Below are 18,028 nucleotides of genomic sequence, written 5' to 3' on the forward strand. Positions count from 1 at the left end.
GGACGCTTGAGCATTAGATTTCCTTGCACTGAGCTGGACTAGATGGCATATGAGGCCTTCCCCCCCACCCCAACTCTAAGGCCATTTATGCCTGGAAGGTTCTGCCTTGGATTTGCCACTCTATAGATGCACATTTTCCCCATCTGAATTCTCAAGACTCTACATGGGGGCTTATTTTTGAGTTTTAAGAATTTGGATGGGGAAAATGTGCATGTAGAGAACAGAAAATCCAAGACAAAACCTTCCATGCATAAATGGCCTCAAACTAAGAATAAGACTTTTATTCTGTACCTGTGAATTTGCAGGCTCCTCCCCATAAGTCAGCAATCCCACCAATGGGTTTCCTGGGGCCCATCAGCTTCTTTGACAAAACATCACTTCCCCAAAGCAAAGAGCCAATCCAGACTTTCCCCCCTACCTCACTGGAGCAGGTTGTGTTTCAGATGGACACAGGCAGTACCACTGGGTTGAATTCAGCCAATTTTTCTGCTGGTGAAAATGGAAGGAAGGGTATCCTTGGACTACCTAAGGAGGCTATGGTGGGGATCATGGTGCCTGCATGGGCAAAAGCCATGTGAGATAGGGGCTGTAATGAGGATAATTGAGTGAGATTGAGCAAAAAACCATGGGTAGATCCAACCCATTATGCCTGCAGGCAGCACCCTGCCAAACTGCAACATGCTAATTGCCCTTAATCCACCCGGTTTAATTTAAATACTTCTTTTCCATGTTTTTCTTGGGCACCTTTTCTGCCAGTGTGGTGGTTAGGAGCGGTGGACTCTACTCTGGTGAACCAGGTTGGTTTCCCCACTACTCCTCCACATGAAGTCTGCTGGGTGACCTCGGGCTAGTCAGAGTTCTCTTCTAACTCTCTCAGCCTCACCTACCTCACAAGGTGTCTGTTGTGGGGAGAGGAAGGTAAGGAGATTGTAAGCTGGTTTGATTCTCCTTAAAAGGAAGAGAAAGTCGGCATGTAAAAAACCAACTCTTCTTCTCTTCCACTGCCATTGGATTCTCTCCTGCTCTCTAGGGAGGACGCAGGCTGTGTAGGAACAGTACCACTTTTGCATCAAACATACAGAACTGCCTTAAACCAATTTTAACACTGGTCCACTTAACTCAGTCCTGTCTGACTGGCAGCAGTTTCTTATTTTTAGCTGGAGAACATTTTAATAGTTAAAATACAAAGCTCTAAAGGGTGACATTCTTTATGGTATGGGAGAGCAGTACTTTTTTTTTTATCAACCTCTGGAACACTTCCTGCATTCTTTACATTGTGGAATGGTCATTTAGAAAAGCTGAATGTATAAAAAGCTCATTATTTCTTTATTTTCCCTACTGGAAACCCTCTCTCCCATTATTGACTCATAAAAACACTTTTTAGTCACTTGAAAATAAGATTACAAAAAATGGAATGGTCTACTGGATGTTTAGCTGGCCGTGTGGCTGGTCTTGGTGCATGCAGATTAGAAGATCACAGCAAGCTCTGGTTTTATCCTTTTTAAAGCTTGAACTTTAAACGCATCTGTATGTCACACACCTGAACTATTAAGCATGTCTTCTCCCCAGGGAAACCTGGGTACTGTAGTTCTGCACAGAGGAGACAGGCAACCGCTGACACAGAATTCTCAACCACATCACCAAATTAAAACCCCCAGGATTCTTTGGGAATATTCTATGAGATAAAGGAGAGCCAGCATGGTGTAGAGGTTAAGAGTGGCGTTTTGGAGTGGTGGATTCTGATCTGGAGAGCCGGGTTTGATTCCCCACTCCTCCACGAGCGGCGGAGGCTAATCTGGTGAACTGGGTTGGTTTCCCCACTCCTACACATGAAGCCAGCTGGGTGACCTTGGGCCAGTCACACTCAGCCCCACCCACCTCACAGGGTGTCTGTTGTGGGGAGGGGAAGGTGATTGCAAGCCAGTTTAAGTCTCTCTTAATTGGTAGAGAAAGTCGGCATATAAAAAACAACTCTTCTTCTTAAGGTTGGGCAACAAAAATTATATATGAAATAAGAGGTGTGTGTATGTGTGTGGTGTGTGTATGAGACACTTGAGGGTATCCCAAAAAATGTCAAGGAGCATCTGTCTAAAAATGGATTTGGAAGAGGGAATGTGTTAAGAAGGAACTGAGAATTGCTCCTTATGGTGCTGGTAGCAATCCCATTATGGGGTTTTGCCCACCAACTCTCTCCCCTTCCAGAAGGCCCTTGGCTTTGAAGGAGGAGGCCAGGACTTGTGAGGATTCCAGCCAATGGTCCTGGGGTGGGCGCGTGGAGGCACTGTCCCTGTTTGCTTTTCCTCTCCTTCAGCCTCCCTTCTCCACACCAGAAGAGATGTCCACCTCTGGAGCCACAAGAGGGTGAAAGCGGGAGAACGGAGGAGGGGCCGGAGAGTCCCGCTTGACATTAATTGATTGGAGCGGCTGTTGGTGCCTTATCTCTCTCCCCTTCTCTGCCGGGTAGTGTGTGTCCGCCAGAGTCCACGGGGTCGGTGATTAATAGGGCCCATCACTCACTGTCCAAGATGGCTGAAAGGCGGCATGGGGAGGAGGGGGCCGCCCTCCCCCCGCTGCTGAGATAACAAGCAGCAGGAATAATGAACGCTGTCATTCCACTTTTCATTTTGATGGAAAGTCATTACGAGAGTCAACACCACCGACAAAGAGCAATGAATCAACTGCTCTCCTATGAAATTAAAATCGAATCACCTCCCTACCACCACCCCAAACTGATCACCCCTCTCTTTGCCCCCCCCCCCAAATAGCAGGAAAGGGGGGTGAGGCTACTGTAGTATCCTCTTGCCAGGATAAGAGACAATGGGTGCCGATCCAAGGCCAGACAAGAACCTCGTCCCTGAATTCAGCCTCCCCCCTGTCTGTCACCCATCGCTTCCAGTCAACTCGATCCAACTACTTCCTGTCAGCCAGCAGTGGCTGCGTGGGGCTGGGCCTGTCACACATCTGGCTATGTTGCAGCTCGCTTGGTCTCCAAAGGGCTAGGCTCACTGGCAGGGCAAAATTGAAACAGGATGCTTATGAATGTCCCCCACCCCCTCCAGTACCACCTATCTGGGAGAAAACGGTGCTAATATGTCACGCTTGGGGGTAAGAGATGTCTCAGCAGAGATCCCTTCTCCCTCTGCCTGCAGGCAGAGTCCAGATTTCAGATAAACGTTGTGTTATATTTTAAGACTGAGAGCCAGCATGGTGTAGTGGGTAAGAGCAGTGGACTCTAATTTGGAGAACTGGGTTCAATTCCCCCACTCCTTCACATGAGCGGCGGACTCTAATCTGGTGAACCGGGTTTGTTTCCCCACTCCTACACACAAAGCCAGCTGGGTGATCTTGGGCTAGTCACAGTTCTCTCTGAACTCTCTCAGCCCCACCTACCTCACAGGGTGTCTGTTGTGGGGAGGGGAAGGTGATTGTAAGCCGGTTTGATTCTTCCTTAAGTGGTGGAGAAAATCGGCACATAAAAACCAAGTCTTCTTCAGTACCTTCCTCCCACCCCCCAGAGCATCAGGTGTCAAAAACAGAGGGGCGGCTTGTTTCCCAGAGGTATTAATAAGGGGTGGAGTGCCCCAAATAGTAGGGTTGACAAATGCAGTTTCTACTTTAGTTGGAACATTTGTCTTAAGACAAAAAAGAGAACTAATCGTCCAGTGACTCTCCCTAGGGAAGTGTTCCCCAGAAGGGTCTCTGCCACCAGGTGGAGGAAGTTCCCCTTGGGAGGCAAGAACAGGTTTTGGACTGGGCATCAAGAGGCAGAGATCTTACACCTTCCTTGGCCAAAGAATATGGCTATAGAAATGTACAGAGGAGCTCATAATGGAGAAGCCAGATTTATTCAACCCTCGGGGATTTGCTAATGCACTTCCACCTCTATGTGGAAAGGGGTGGTGGTGGAATCCTTCCTGCTAGCCATTTCTCACTCTCACGGTTTGGCAAGTCCTTTCTCCTCAACTCTGGAATTCCTTGGGTCTTCTCCCTCATCCTTCGTTGAGGATATGATCCATGCCTCACTGCTCCAATCCCAGAAGGGGTGTCTTGTCTGTCAAGGAGAGGGGTCAGAGGGAAGCACCCATCAGGTTCACTGGTCGGCCGCTGTATCGTTTAGAAATGTCAGCTTCAATCTGAAAAGACAAGAGAACCCATTGGCAGGAGTCCCCTTGAATGGATCAGCAAACACTCTTCTCTTAAGGTATCCATAGAATGTTCCTACTGCTCGGTTGTAGGCTTAAGAACATGAAACCACGGTTTATGAAACCAGGATTTGGTTCACAGATGATCATCCAAATCCTGGTTTTCTCTTTCCCCTGCCTCTCCCACAGACATCTATTTGGTACTGCTGGGGAGCACTGCAGGATTCGGTCAGGATGCTTGAGTTGGTGTGCTTTGTGAAACCGTAGTTAAGGTTAAATGTGGTTAATAAACCAACCAAGGTTCCAGATCCTGGTTTTCGTGGACCCTAACTAATCGTAGTTATTGGAGGGGTCCTGGGTGGTCACAGTAACTTAAATTAAACAATAACTTTAATTAAACTGAGTGGTTTAATTAAACCAGGGTTTCATGAGATGTCTGAACTAAGCCTAAACTTTGAAACTAGGGCTTAGAACATAAGAACGTAAGGAGGAGGGGCCGTGGCTCAGTTTGTAGAGCATCTGCTTGGCGTGCAGAGGGTTCCAGGTTCAATCCCCGGCATCTCCAGTTAAAGGAACTAGGCAAGTAGGTGATGTGAAAGACCCCTGCCTGAGACCCTGGAGAGCTCCTGCCAGTCTGAGTAGACAATATTGACTTTGATGGACCAAGGGTCTGGTTCAGTATAAGGCAGCTTCATGTGTTCAAGAAAAGCCCTGCTGGATCAGACCCAGGCCCATCAAGTCCAGCAGTTTGTTCACACAGTGGCCAACCAAGTGCCTCTAGGAAGCCCACAAACAAGACGACAGCAGCAGCATTATCCTGCCTGTGTTCCACAGCACCTAAGATAACAGGCATGCTCCTCTGATCCTGGAGATAATAGGCTAACTTGTTTCAAATCCCAGTGAGCAGCAAACCTGGTTAGTGTTAACCATGGTTAAGAACAGCAAAGGCAGAGTAAGGGATAGCTCATGGAAGGTGAGAGCTGGGTGGAAGTAAGTGTCTAATCCTGATTCCCAATGTATTCCTGATTTCCTTAACCATGGTTAAGGAAAGTATGATGAAGTTTCACTGGAACAACCCCACACACCCCAAACCTGAAAATGATAGAAAGATCCAGGCTGTTACTCCACCTAGTTCAGTCTTTTCTACTGTAGCTGGGAGCAACTCCCCAAAATCTCAAACACGGGTCTTTCTTTAGCTCAGTTACCAAGAATTCTTCCATTTGACATGCTAGGAATTGGACTTGGGACCTTCAACATACAAGGAACTTTATCTAACCAGTAAGCAACGGGTCTGCCTTAATTCAGTGATCTGTATTCATTGCACAAAGTAGCCAAATTTTATAAGATTTGTTTATTCTGCTTCTGCTAGGTGAGGCAGAGGTGAAGAGCACCAGAGGCTTTTGAAGTGTATCTTCACAACCTAAGAAACCTGTTATAGAAAGAAAACTGAATCGTGCACCCGATACTAAAAACCATAACGGGTAGTGAAATATTATGGAACTGTGAAAAGCGTACAGTTCTGGGTCGAATCGCAAAGCCACAAACAGCATTTGTGGATACCACAACAAACTAGCGGTTTGTGAAACAAATGCTGATTTGTCTACCAGTCTAGTTTTGGGTCAGCTGGCCTTACAACCGCCCCCCCCCCCAACTCTGATTTTGATCCTTAGCCTAAGCAAGTCATTGGGAGGGGAATGCCTGTTAGCTTTCTCCTCACCAACTGGATATTAGAGGGGGGAAATTTACCTGCTGGATATCAGGGAAAAATTTTTTACAGTGAGTTGTTCAGCAGTGGAATCGGCTGCCTACGGAGGTGGTGAGCTCCCCCTCTCGGGCAGTCTTTAAGCAGAGTCCGGACAAGCACTTGTCAGGGATGCTCTAGGCTGATCTTGCATTAAGCAGGGGGTTGGACTAGATGGCCTGTATGGCCCCTTCCAACTCTATGATTCTATGAACTCCATTATCTCCCAGGTTACCCATCTACCAAGTTTCAGAAGGTTCTCCAGGCGTGATGGGAAACCACACAGGTTATTTCCTGAAAGCTTTCTGGCACCAGGTATTCCACTGTGGGTGGAGAACCTACACTGGCTCAGGAAGCATGTCTGAAACAGAACCAATCTCTGGACTTGAACACATGAACACATGAAACTGCCTTATACTGAATCGGACCCTCGGTCCATCCAAGTCAGTGTTGTCTACTCAGACCGGCAGTGGCTCTCCACGGTCTCAGGCAGGGGTCTTTCACATCACCTACTCGCCTAGTCCCTTTTAACTGGAGATGCCGGGGATTGAACCTGGGACCTCCTGCATACCAAGCAGATGCTCTACCACTGAGCCACGGCCCCTCTCCAAGGCTCTCAAGCAGGGGTCTTTCACATCACCTACTCGCCTAGTCCCTTTTAACTGAAGATGCCGGGGATTGAACCTGGAACCTTCTGCATGCCAAGCAGATGCTCTACCACTGAGCCACAGCCCCTCTCCAAGGCTCTACAGGGTCTCAGGCAGAGGTCTTTCACTTCACCTTCTTGCCTAGTCCCTTTAACTGGAGATGCCGGGGACTGAACCTGGGACCTTCTGCATGCCAAGCAGATGCTCTACCACTGAGCCACAGCCCCTCTCACAGCCCCACTTTTCAGGTGACGGAAGGTGGGCAGAGATGGGAGCCCCCACCCCCTTTGTGCCCCTCTCGCAGCACTCACCAGTTTTTGCAACTCCTTCGTTTTCTGCACAAGGAGGTCGAGTTTCGGCTCCAGGGCAGCCTGCTCTTCTAGGGCCTCCTGCCGCCTCTGAATCATCAGCTCCTTCTTCAGGAGCAGCAAATCTGCCTGCTTCAATTTCTGGCGGAGGAGCTCCGTCACACGGTCCACATACCTGAGCCAAGAAGAGCCGCCATGGAAAATGTATAAAGCCGACTTTATATCTTCAATGATATCTTCATCACATTGTGGGATAAGTTTCTTCTATTTTCCCTGGTGTAATTCCAAATCATTGAAGATATAAAATCGGGTTGATGTTCCATTCTACCTTAAGGACTTTATTTTATGGCATTTTGTATGTTTACATCTGTTATGCCGCATGTATTATTGTAACTGCTTGAACTATGTTGTAGTTATGAATACATAATTTGGAAATAGTAAGTCCAGTATAATAGCCTTATTGGTGGCTGAGCATTGATAATTATTTTCCTACTTGTAAAACGTGTCAGCAAATTCTTCTCTGCTCTCACTCCTACTTTGCTATATTTTCTGATTGTGCCCCTGAGATCCCAGGATTGTAAGAATTTTTAAAAAATTGCGGTCAAGTCACAGCTGACTTGTGGCAACCCCATAGGGTTTTCAAGGCAAGAGACGGTCAAAGGTGGTTGCCTGCCTCTGTGTCATGCCCCCTGGTATTCCTTGGAGGTCTCCCAGCCAAATACTTGCCAGGCTCAAGGCCGAGAGTGTGTGACTGGTCCAAGGCCGCCCAGCAAGTTTCCATGACAGAGTGGGGATTGGAACCTGGGTCTCCCAGATCTTAGTCTGACACTTTAACCACTATGCCAGCATGGTGTAGTGGTTAAGAGCAGTGGTTTGGAGCGGTGGACTCTGATCTGGAGAACCGGGTTTGATTCCCCACTCCTCTGCATGAGCGGAGGACCCTAATCTGGTGAACTGGGTTGGTTGCCCCACTCCTACACATGAAGCCTGCTGGGTAACCTTGGGTTAGTCACAACTCTCTCAGCCCCACCTGCCTTACAGGGTGTGTTGTGGGGAGGGGAAGGGAAGGTGATGGTAAGCCAGTTTGATTCTCCCTTAAGTGGCAGAGAAAGTCAGCATGTAAAAACCAATTCTTCTTCTTCACCATGCAGGTTCTGGTAAGATTTATAGGGATTGGTAAAAGACAATCCAGTCTAACCCCGAACACTAAGCAAAATCATCCATTTCTGCTCATTAACATTCTCCGTTTGATTGCTTGGTTTGCAGAAACCTGACTTGTTTCTGGTAAGCAATTATGTGAAAAGGTTGGGAATGGGATTAGAAGTGTTTATATCTGGAGTGGTCTCTGAGCAACAGCGCAGGCTGGACAGTATGGAATTATAAGTCACATCTGATGTCTAAGAGCTACTGGCCCTTTTCCCTCAACACTCTAAGAACGATGCCTTCATTTAGGCACTGCAGTATGTAAATGTATTTATATTCGAGAGAGATTAAATTAACTGATTGGTTAAAAGCAATATAGCTTTCCTTTTTTAAAAAAAAATCTTTAAATTAGCTGGCAGTTGCAATTAAGTCACATCAGCACAAGCTTTTCTCCGTTTGCACATTAACAGATAACCGGAGATGTAGGAAACCGTGCCAAGGAAAAGAGGGTACACTGCAGTGCGGGGATAATCTGCGCAAATACTGCATTCTCCTTTATAGAGAGTACAGCACAGTCTGAGTCGCTCAGCCTGTGCAATGCAAGAATCCAAGAAAGGGGTTAGGACTGGCTGTTTACAAATGCCATGAAGGGTCTTGGTGCGCTCAGTGAGCCAGCGTGGTGTAGTGGTTAAGGGTGGTGGTTTGGAGAGGCGGATGCTAATCTGGTGAACCGGGTTTGTTTCCCCGCTCCTCCACAAGAAGCCAGCTGGGTGACCTTGGGCTAGTCACAGCTCTCTTAGAGGTCTCTCAGCTCCAGCTACCTCCCAGGGTGTCTGTAATGGGGAGGGGAAGAGAAGGTGATTGTAAGCCGGTTTGATTCTCCCTTAAGTGGTAGAAAAAGTCGGCATTTAAAAACTAACTCTTCTTCTTCTTCTTTCCGCAGCGGAAGGGAGGCTTTTGACAAGACTGCAGAAGTGGAGATTGAAGCCATGCAGAGCACAGACTCCCTAGCCCTGGGACGCTGGACCCTTGACAGGATCGGACCCGACTAGCTTTTCTGCTGGTGAAATTTGGGATTGGCGTACCCAGATTCCAGCTCCGTCTCCTTTGACTACTTGGCGGTTCCCAAATACCGACGAGCCTTTACGATGGCTCGCCTTAATTCAATCCTGATGGCAGAACTTTCTGGCCGCTTTGGGAGGATTTCATTTGCAGATGGACTTCTAGTTGAGACACAGGGAGCCTTGACAACTTGCTCCGTTGTCTACTGGATTGTCCAACATTTCCTAGGAACAGAACTACGTTTGTTTCTCCCTTTCTAAAGGATTTGGTTAGCATTCCAGCCCATTGTAAGCTACAGACCCATTTGGCTGGAAGTGATCATAAGAAGAAGAGTTGGTTTTTATATGCCGACTTTCTCTACCACTTAAGGAAGCATCAAACCGGCTCATAATCACCTTCCCTTCCCCTCCCCACAACAGACACCCTGTGAGGTAGGTGGGGCTGAGAGAGCTCTAAGAGAGCTGTGACCAGCCCAAGGTCACCCAGCTGGCTTCATGTGTAGGAGTGGGGAAACCAACCCGGTTCACCAGGTTAGCATCCACTGCTCATGTGTTGGAGTGGGGAAACAAATCCAGTTCACCAGATTAGCATCCGCCGCTCATGTGGAGGAGTGGAGAATCAAGCCTGGTTCTCCAGATCAGAGTCCATAATATCTCCCTGGCAATTGCCAGGTTTTTCCCTATGTAATCAAATCTAACAGTTAGATAGCTCTGAGCAACCTGACGCCCTAGTCATCATAGGCGTAGTTAGTATTATTGTTACTATTTTATTGTTGTTCTGTTGTTGGAACTGTTTGTGCTCAAGACTGTTGTCATAAGAGTAGAGAATAAAGAAAAACTGGTGAAAAACGAGGCATTCTGTTTGCTATCCAAAAGCCTCTACCAGGGATTGTGGGACCTGTATGTGGAATGAGAGCTACAGCAAGGAGGGAAATGTAGTGAGATTCACAGCACATTCCTGAGATGTGCCAGCGGTCCGACCCAAAGGCCTTTGGAGGCCGGCAAAGGCCTCCGCCAGTGCAAGGGCCCACAGCACCGGCATCCGGGCAGCACACGCCGGCGTTTGTGGCCGCAGCGCCGGCATGCAGGGCCGGATGCCGGTCTCCGCTGGGCCCGGATGCTGATGGAGCCTGCCGCAAATGTCCAAATGCTGGCAAAGGCCGCTGCAGTGATCTGGGAGGCGTTCCTGGGGCGTTCTGGCGGTGACTGGGGGGGTGGGGCCACCGTTAGGTGCCCTCCTATGCCGTTATGGCTTGGGAACACCCCCTTTTATTTTTGCTGAGATACGCCACCTTTTAGGTGGCGTATCTCCCGTGCAACCTTATGTGGGTTGCACGGATTTTTGGCCGAAACCTCCTAAACCTGGTGCAGGCATTCCACTCAGGAATGCACTGTAAGTGACAGCTAGCAGAATTCAACACTTAGCTTCCAGTAATCAGGGTTAGAAATCTGTGTTTTCCTGTAATCAAAAGAAGAGATCCTTTACCAAATCTAAACCATGTGCCAAATTCCGGATTCTGTGTGGCTTCCCCTGCCAATGAAATCCTCAAACCATGTTCTTACAACAGAACCACCCATCATTTCCCCTCAATATGGATATAAATCTTGGCCTACCACTACTGATACTGTAATTATCAGGACTGAAGAGGAGGAACAGATACGTTGTCTTCACCAAGAGATTAGGAATGGTTTTTTGCTTTGCAGGGCAGCAAACGGGGGACCCTGATCTTGGAGGGAAGGAGTTAGGTGGGAAGGCAAATTTCACAAACCTTGGGGAGGCGAGAATCATGAAAAGATGCTGCATTCTCAAGCTAGTCATCTGGCCAATCAGATCTTGCATAGCTGCCACCATGGCCTCCAATTTCCCTTTGGTTTGGTCCTGCAGGATAGGCGGGGCCAGCTGGAACTGGCTGACGGACAAGATGTCTGCCTCTTCGTTTGTCTCGACAATGCGCTGGGAGAGGAAGATCTCCAGCTGAAGGAGACAGGAGAGAAGCAGGAAGTGAGGGGACAGAGCGCCAGAGACCAGCCAGCTAATAGGCCATTCAGGCCGAATCTGGGTTGCAGGCAGAGGAAGGCAGTGAGATTACAGCAGAGGGACGCTGTTGTACTATGCCCTCCTAGCAGAAAATCCCATACATAAACTCTGCCCTTGCAGACTGAGATGTGTACACATGAACACATGAAGCAGCCTTATACTGAATTAGACCCTTGGTCCATCAAAGTCAGTATTGTCTACTCAGACTGGCAGCAGCTCTCCAGGGTCTCAGGCAGGGGTCTTTCACATCACCTACCTGCCTAGTCCCTTTAGCTGGAGATGCTGGGGATTGAACCTGGGACCTTCTGCATGCCAAGCAGATGCTCTGAGCCATGTTTTTCTGTATTGCCCTTTTTATGCTGACATTCGAGCCAAACTCCTTAACCCACTCTTACTTAATTGGAATGGAGCTTCAGACAAGTGCAAGGTACAACTTTTTCTTTCTGGACAAAATCCTGCCACAATAGTCAGGGTAGCAAAATTTTTGCAACTGGCTCCGAGGCTCCAAGAATTTAAATCTTTAGTTTAGTCCTAGTTTTTGCACTCTATTGTCTTTGTACTTATTGCGAACCTATGCCAAGGTGAGGTTGCTGTTGTTGCTATGCCCTCCTATCTCAGCTCCTGCTTTCAGCACCGGAGCTCATTTCCAGAATATATGGCACAACGAATTAAAAGGGTACCTCTGAGCATATGCAGAACACCCTCTCCAAAGCTTAAGGGCCAGCTAGGGATATATAAATAAAAATGCAATCGGTAGAAAGATGTAGAGCACTGAAAGCATCCTCCTTCCTGAAAGTATAATCACTCGAAGGGTGGGGTAAGGGAAGAGAGATCACAAGAACATTTACAGAGCACACTTGAAAAGGGCATGTCAGCCTGCGTATGAAGACAGACAGGAGGTGTCGTACCCTTGCTCTTTGCACATGCGCACTTAGCTGCAGGTTGTTTCGAAAAGAAGAAGAGTTGGTATTTATATGCCGATTTTCTCTTCCTTTTAAGGAGAACCAAACTGGCTTACAATCTCCTTCCCTTCCTCTCCCCGCAACAGACACCTTGCGAGGTAGGTGGAGCTGAGAGAGCTCTGAGAGAATTGTGACTGGCCCAAGGTCACCCAGCTGGCTTCATGTGGAGGAGTGGGGAAACCAACCCGGTTCACCAGATTAGAATCCACGGCTCATGTGGAGGAGTGGGGAATCAAAGGCCTTTTATGCAGGGACGTTTTTCAGCGGTCACCCCCGCCGACTGCTTTGGGGCTTCCTTTTGATTATGTATGCCTTTTCCGCCCATCAGATGTCGCCTCCCTCTCCCTGCATTTTTGCCCGCATTTTCCAGATTCTGGCTAAAACAGCATCTGGAAAATATGAGCAAAATGTGCGGGGAGAACAAGGCGACCTCTGACGGGAGGAAAAGGCATGCATAATCAAAAGGAAGCCCCAAAGCAGTCAGCGGGGGTGACTGCAGGGAAACGTCCCTGCATAAAAGGCCAATCCAAGTTCTCCAGATTAAGAGTCCGCCGCTCAAGTGGAGGAGTGGGGGATCAAATCTGGTTCTCCAAATTAGAGTCCACCGCTCCTAACCACTACACCATGCTGGCTCTCAAAAATGGTGGCTGTCTAGGGGCTCCACAGCCCACATGTTGACGGCCACTCTTCTAAAGCGTAACAGTGACTGCAAATACGGAACCAGAGAGTTGGTCATTTCCCTGGATCAGCTAAGGGCCAAACTAAATGGCATGGCATCATGTCCAACAAAGGGGTGCCGCTGCCATTTTAAACCCTAAAATGGGCAATTTAAAAACGCTGTGAGGGCCCAATCCTGATTGCGGCCACAGTACTGAGGGTTGAGATGCTCATTCCCCCCCCCCCATGCCTTTCCAAGTGCCACAATGGCTGCACCTCTCCCCCAGGGCCATTTTGGTACTTGAAAAGGCATGTGGCAGGGAGTGGGGACATAACCACCTCGTCCCGCTGTGCTGTGGGTCTGATCAGGATCCAACTATCGTGGCATTTTTTATGTCACCCATTTTAGACTTTAAAATGGCAGCGGCATTCCCATGTCAGACACGAGGACGCCGTCACGTCTCATCTGGCCCTAGTCTGGGGGCTCAAGAGAAAGGATTTTGTGGACGCACCCTGAGTCCCAGTTCTCACAGTGGTAAGCCTGAGTCTGGGTTTTAAGAGACCTACCAGTTTAAAACCAGCTGGCTGCAGCAGATTCAAAGGGGGAAAAAAAACAAACAAAATCAGCAACCACCGCTGATCAATAAAAAGAAACTACAGACTAAAGGAGCCCCGTGGCGCAGAGTGGTCAGCTGCAGTACTGCAGTCCAAGCTCTGCTCACAACCTGAGTTCGATCCCAACAGAAGTTGGTTTCAGGTAGCCGGGTGAAGACTGACTCAGCCTCCCATCCTCCCGAGGTGGGTAAAATGAGTGCCCAGCTTGCTGGGGGTAAACGGAAGATGACTGGGGAAAGCAATGGCAAACCACCCCGTAAAACAAAGTCTGCCTAGTAAACGTCGGGATGTGATGTCACCCCATGGGTCAGGAATGACCCGGTGCTTGCACAGGGGACCTTTACCTTTTTACAGACTGGAAAGCTCTCAGAGGACTGTTTTCGGAAGCTAGTGAATAGTGCCAAACGGACTTCCTCAGAGAAAGCATTTCAGAGGATAGGACTACTGTGGAGAAAACCCGTCTCACAACCACTCGTCACACTTCCAATGGTGGAAGTACATGACCTCGATGCCCATGAGAAAAGGGATTCTTTGGGATAAAAGAGCGACATACCATTTAGGACAGGGGTGTCGAACTCAATTGTTACGAGGGCAGGATATGACATAAATGTCACTTGGTCGGGCCGGGCCAGGCTTCGTCAGCCCAGATTGATAGGGGGGTGGCCGCCTTGGCTGGCTGGAGGTCCGGACAGGCGCTCTAAAGGGGCTGGATCCTGCCCCTGGGTCATATGTTTGACACTCCTGATTCAGGGGCTCTGCAGAGGATAATCAGCATTGTGAAATGGACAAGTGAAATGGACAACCTACTAGCCAAGAGGGCACAAAGTCAGCCAAAATGCTGCTCCTGTCTGCTTCCGCGTTCCAAATACACTTCAGAGTACACAAGACTAATACCTTGGGTGTGGCCAGGAGGTGTCTGTTGCAACATCTTAAATGGTGTGCTTTTGCCTGCTCTTCCTGTCTCAGGTGTACATCTTGAGCTTGGCCAGGAGGTGCAAACCCTTGGGCACACAAGCCATTCTTAAGAACATAAGAAAGGCCATGCTGGATCAGACCAAGGTCCACCAAATCCAGCAGTCTGTTCACACAGTGGCCAATGAGGTGCCTCTAGGAAGCCCACAAACCAGATGACTGCAGCAGCATTATCCTGCCTGAGTTCCAAAGCACCTAATAGGCATGCTCCTCTGATCCTGGAGAGAATAGGTATGCATCATGACTAGTATCCCTTTTTACTAGTAACCATGGATAGCCCTCTCCTCCATAAACATGTCCACTCCCCTCTTAAAGCTTTCCAAGTTGGCAGGCAACACCACATCCTGGGGAAGGGAGTTCCACAATTTAACTATGCATTAAATTGGCCCTTGGATTTTAGCCTGTGGCTTGTGCCCTACTGTCTTGGGCCACTGGCCTGCTAGATTGTGGCCTGGCCCCAACATACAGTTTGCTCTTGTGGTCTTTTTCTATATATTTAAATTAGATTGCATTTTTATTTGTCCTCAACCAATTTGGGTAAGAGAGAAAAGCAGCCGAACAATAACCAACTATCAGCGCAATACTAAGGAGAGTTACTCCAGTCTAAGTCCATTCATTTCAGTGGGCTTAGACTGGAGTAACTCTACAGAGGATTACACTGTAAGATAGCATCACATGCAACATGTTACAGTAGCGCAGCCTGGAGGTCAGTACAGAATATGGGAGTAACTGCTACCACACCTCCGTGGTCCAAAAAGAGAAGGAGTGGGCAAACCAAATAAAACTGGTTAAAAACACTCCAGGCCATGTCTGATATTTGATCCTCCAGGAATCGTGACAGATCCAGGAACACCACCAAACTGTGGACCTGGGCTTAAATTCTGTTAAATGAGCACAGCAGAATTCACAGAAGAGAGGATCCCCTACATTATGGGAGCACAGTGGGGATATGCAGTGGGATGGGGGAGAATTGCCAAAAACTATCCCCCACCCTCACCCCCTCAGCAGACAAAAGCCCCTTCTGCAAGCAGAAAAGAAGATTAGGATCTAAACCATTGAAGAGGATGTCAGCTTGGTTTGCCTTCTCCCAGGTCAGTTTCTGAACTGTACCTCTATCCTGTCTGGATTAAGCTGCAGTTTTTTCAACCCCATCCAATCCACGGCTGCTTCCAGACACTGGATCAGAATTTCCCCTGCCGCCTCACGATTGGATGGCGATGACAGAGGGAGTTGGGCTTCCTCAGCATACAGATAACAAAGTAGCCCAAACCTCAAGACCAGGGGTGGGGAACGTCAGGCCCAGGGGCCGTTTAAGGCCCGCGAAACCATTTGGTCTGGCCCTTCGTGGGTCCTGACAGATCTCTAGCTCAGAAGGATCTAAGGCTGGTGACCCGCCCCGCTCCCGCGGACAGGAATAGCCTCTATTTGAGGCAGATGTTAATTTGTTTTGCCGAGAAAAGGAACCTTCCCCCCCCCCCCTTGCAGAAGAGTCATTAGCTATGGAGCTGCTAGGACTGCCCAAGAAACTGTATTAACCCTTTCCCACCCGGGCCATGGAGAAACGTATTGGTCAGCTAATTTTTAAGTTGATAATTTTGTATGGCCCACGAATGATGTTATAAATATCCAAATGGCCCTTGGCGGAAAAAGGGTTCCCCACCCCCGCTCTAGACAACCTAGCAGCTGTATATTGGTATTGTGTGCGTGTGTATTTAAAATGCCTCTGCTTAAATGGTTCTGATTGTTTGCTGCCCTAAATTGGGTGGGAAGGTGGAAGAAAAATGTTTTAAATGAATAATTTGGGAATGGGAGCTTTTTTTGGAAACCAGATCCCCAGAGCTTAGAGATGTGCGGGAAGCTTTTTAGTAAAAATAAATACTCTGAAGGCCAGCAGAGAAAGTTAACCATGATTTTAAAAAATCTCTTTAAAACCAGTACTGTGTGATCTCCCGTTACCTCCATCAACTCATCGATAAACTGGTTACGGGTCTCCGGGGTCTCCAGGAGGCTGAGAGCGTCGGGTCCTCGGGCAGTTCCTTCTGAGGCTGTATACAAAAACAACAACGGGGGAAGCAGAATTAATTTATCATCGCGCATGCCAAAATGACGCAACAGCTCAGCCCTGCTTCCTCGTCCTCCTCCCTTTACCTCGGTGAAATAAGAGGGGAGGGCCCCATTCTACCCCACTCCTCCACATGAGCAGCAAAGACTAATCTGGTGAACTAGATTAGTTTCCCCACTCCTCCACTTGAAGCCAGCTGGATGACCTTGGGCTAGTCACAGCTCTCTTAGCCCCACCTACTTCACAGGGTGTCTGCTGTGAGGAGGGGAAGGGAAGGTGATTGTGAGCCAGTTTGATTCCTCCTTAAGAGGTAGAGAAAGTCGGCAAATACAAAACCAACTCTTCTTCTTTTTCTCTATTCTGCACTCCTGTGGCTCTCGAAATCTCACAAAAGAGATTTCCCCAACACTTCACTACCTGAGATCCTTTAACTGGAGGTGTCAGGGACTGAACCTGGGACCTGCTGTCTGCAAAACAGTGCTCTACCACCGAGTCACAACCCTTCAGACAAATGGAGAATAAAAAAACAAATGCATCAAGGATCAGCTTGTCTTGCAGATAAGGATTCCAGGCAGGAAGTGAAAACCATGTATCCAACAGCGCCCTCTTGTGTCTGCTTCTTTCCTGTCTCTGTTCCAATTGAAGCACCAGAAAGGCGGACTTCAGGGTGGAATGACATGCCATCATGGGAATCCACTATTTGCCACGATGACACGAATTCAGGGGCAGGGAGAGCCATTTGTAGGGGAAGAATCAATGGGAGTGAAGGGGAGGGGGCATAATCAGGCCTACCAAGTTCCCCCTGCAAGTCCTTCCCATTCCACCCCCATCCCTGTCCTCTCAATCAGCTTCGTTCCAGTGGAAGGGCCAAGATGGGGGGGGGGGGCACAATTAAAACTGGCCTACCAGGAAGGGCTCATTGATAGAGGAGAAGGGCTAAGCGCCCTCTTCCCTCTTGCTGATTATCCTCTGAAAGTCCACGCCCTTCCAAATTTGCTTTATAAGGAAAAGAGTCTTGGGAGCATCAAAATGTGTATTTCTGTCCTCAGCTCCGTTTCGAGCCTGGAAGAAAGATTTTTTCCCCTTCCCTTTCACCATATCCAGGCAGGCAAAACCTGCTAAGAACTACAAGTCCAGAGGGCCCCGATCCTTCCATCTGAAGCCATGGTGCAAATTTACCCAGTCCGTGCCAGCTGAACAATTCCACATGTATCTGCAGGCTGTGTTTACTGGGGAGAGCTCAAGAAAGGGAAAGGAATCGTGGAATGACCAGGAACGAGCCAAAGAACAGGGTTCTGTTGTGGCAAAAGGGGGGATTGGCCTCTGGGCATGTACAGAATGTATACCCCTTATCAATGGATAAAGACAGCCAACACGTTCACAACAGAGATCAAAGGATGGGTCTTCTAAGTTAAAAGCTTCCAGATACTTCTCAGAACCTCTCTCTCTCTCATATGTACACATTAATAACTGGTAGTGGCCTCACCAGCAGCCTGAAGAGCTCAGACTAACCCAATCTCACCAGACTTGGAAGCTAAGCAGGGCTGGCCACAGTCAGTCCTTGGATGTGAGACCACCAAGGAAGACATGGGTTGCTGTGCAGAGGAAGGGAAAGGCAAAGGAAGGCTTGGCAAAGGAAGACTTGGGCTGCAGTGCAGAGGAAGGGAATGGTAAACAAAG

General features: G+C 48.5%; 1 protein-coding gene across 1 annotated transcript in view; it reads right to left on the minus strand.

Annotated features, from left to right (window-relative positions):
• Nucleotides 1–3,893: 3,893 nt before the first annotated feature.
• Nucleotides 3,894–18,028, minus strand: part of CDK5RAP3 (CDK5 regulatory subunit associated protein 3) — a 41,632-nt gene continuing 27,497 nt past the window's right edge. The window contains 4 exon segments of the mRNA XM_056864630.1: nt 3,894–4,133; nt 6,842–7,013; nt 10,812–11,017; nt 16,243–16,331. Of these exon segments, the coding sequence (XP_056720608.1) occupies nt 4,068–4,133; nt 6,842–7,013; nt 10,812–11,017; nt 16,243–16,331 (533 nt within the window). The 3' untranslated portion in view covers nt 3,894–4,067.

The sequence above is a fragment of the Euleptes europaea genome, chromosome 18 (assembly GCF_029931775.1).
Source record: "Euleptes europaea isolate rEulEur1 chromosome 18, rEulEur1.hap1, whole genome shotgun sequence".
Taxonomy (NCBI): Eukaryota; Metazoa; Chordata; class Lepidosauria; order Squamata; family Sphaerodactylidae; genus Euleptes; species Euleptes europaea.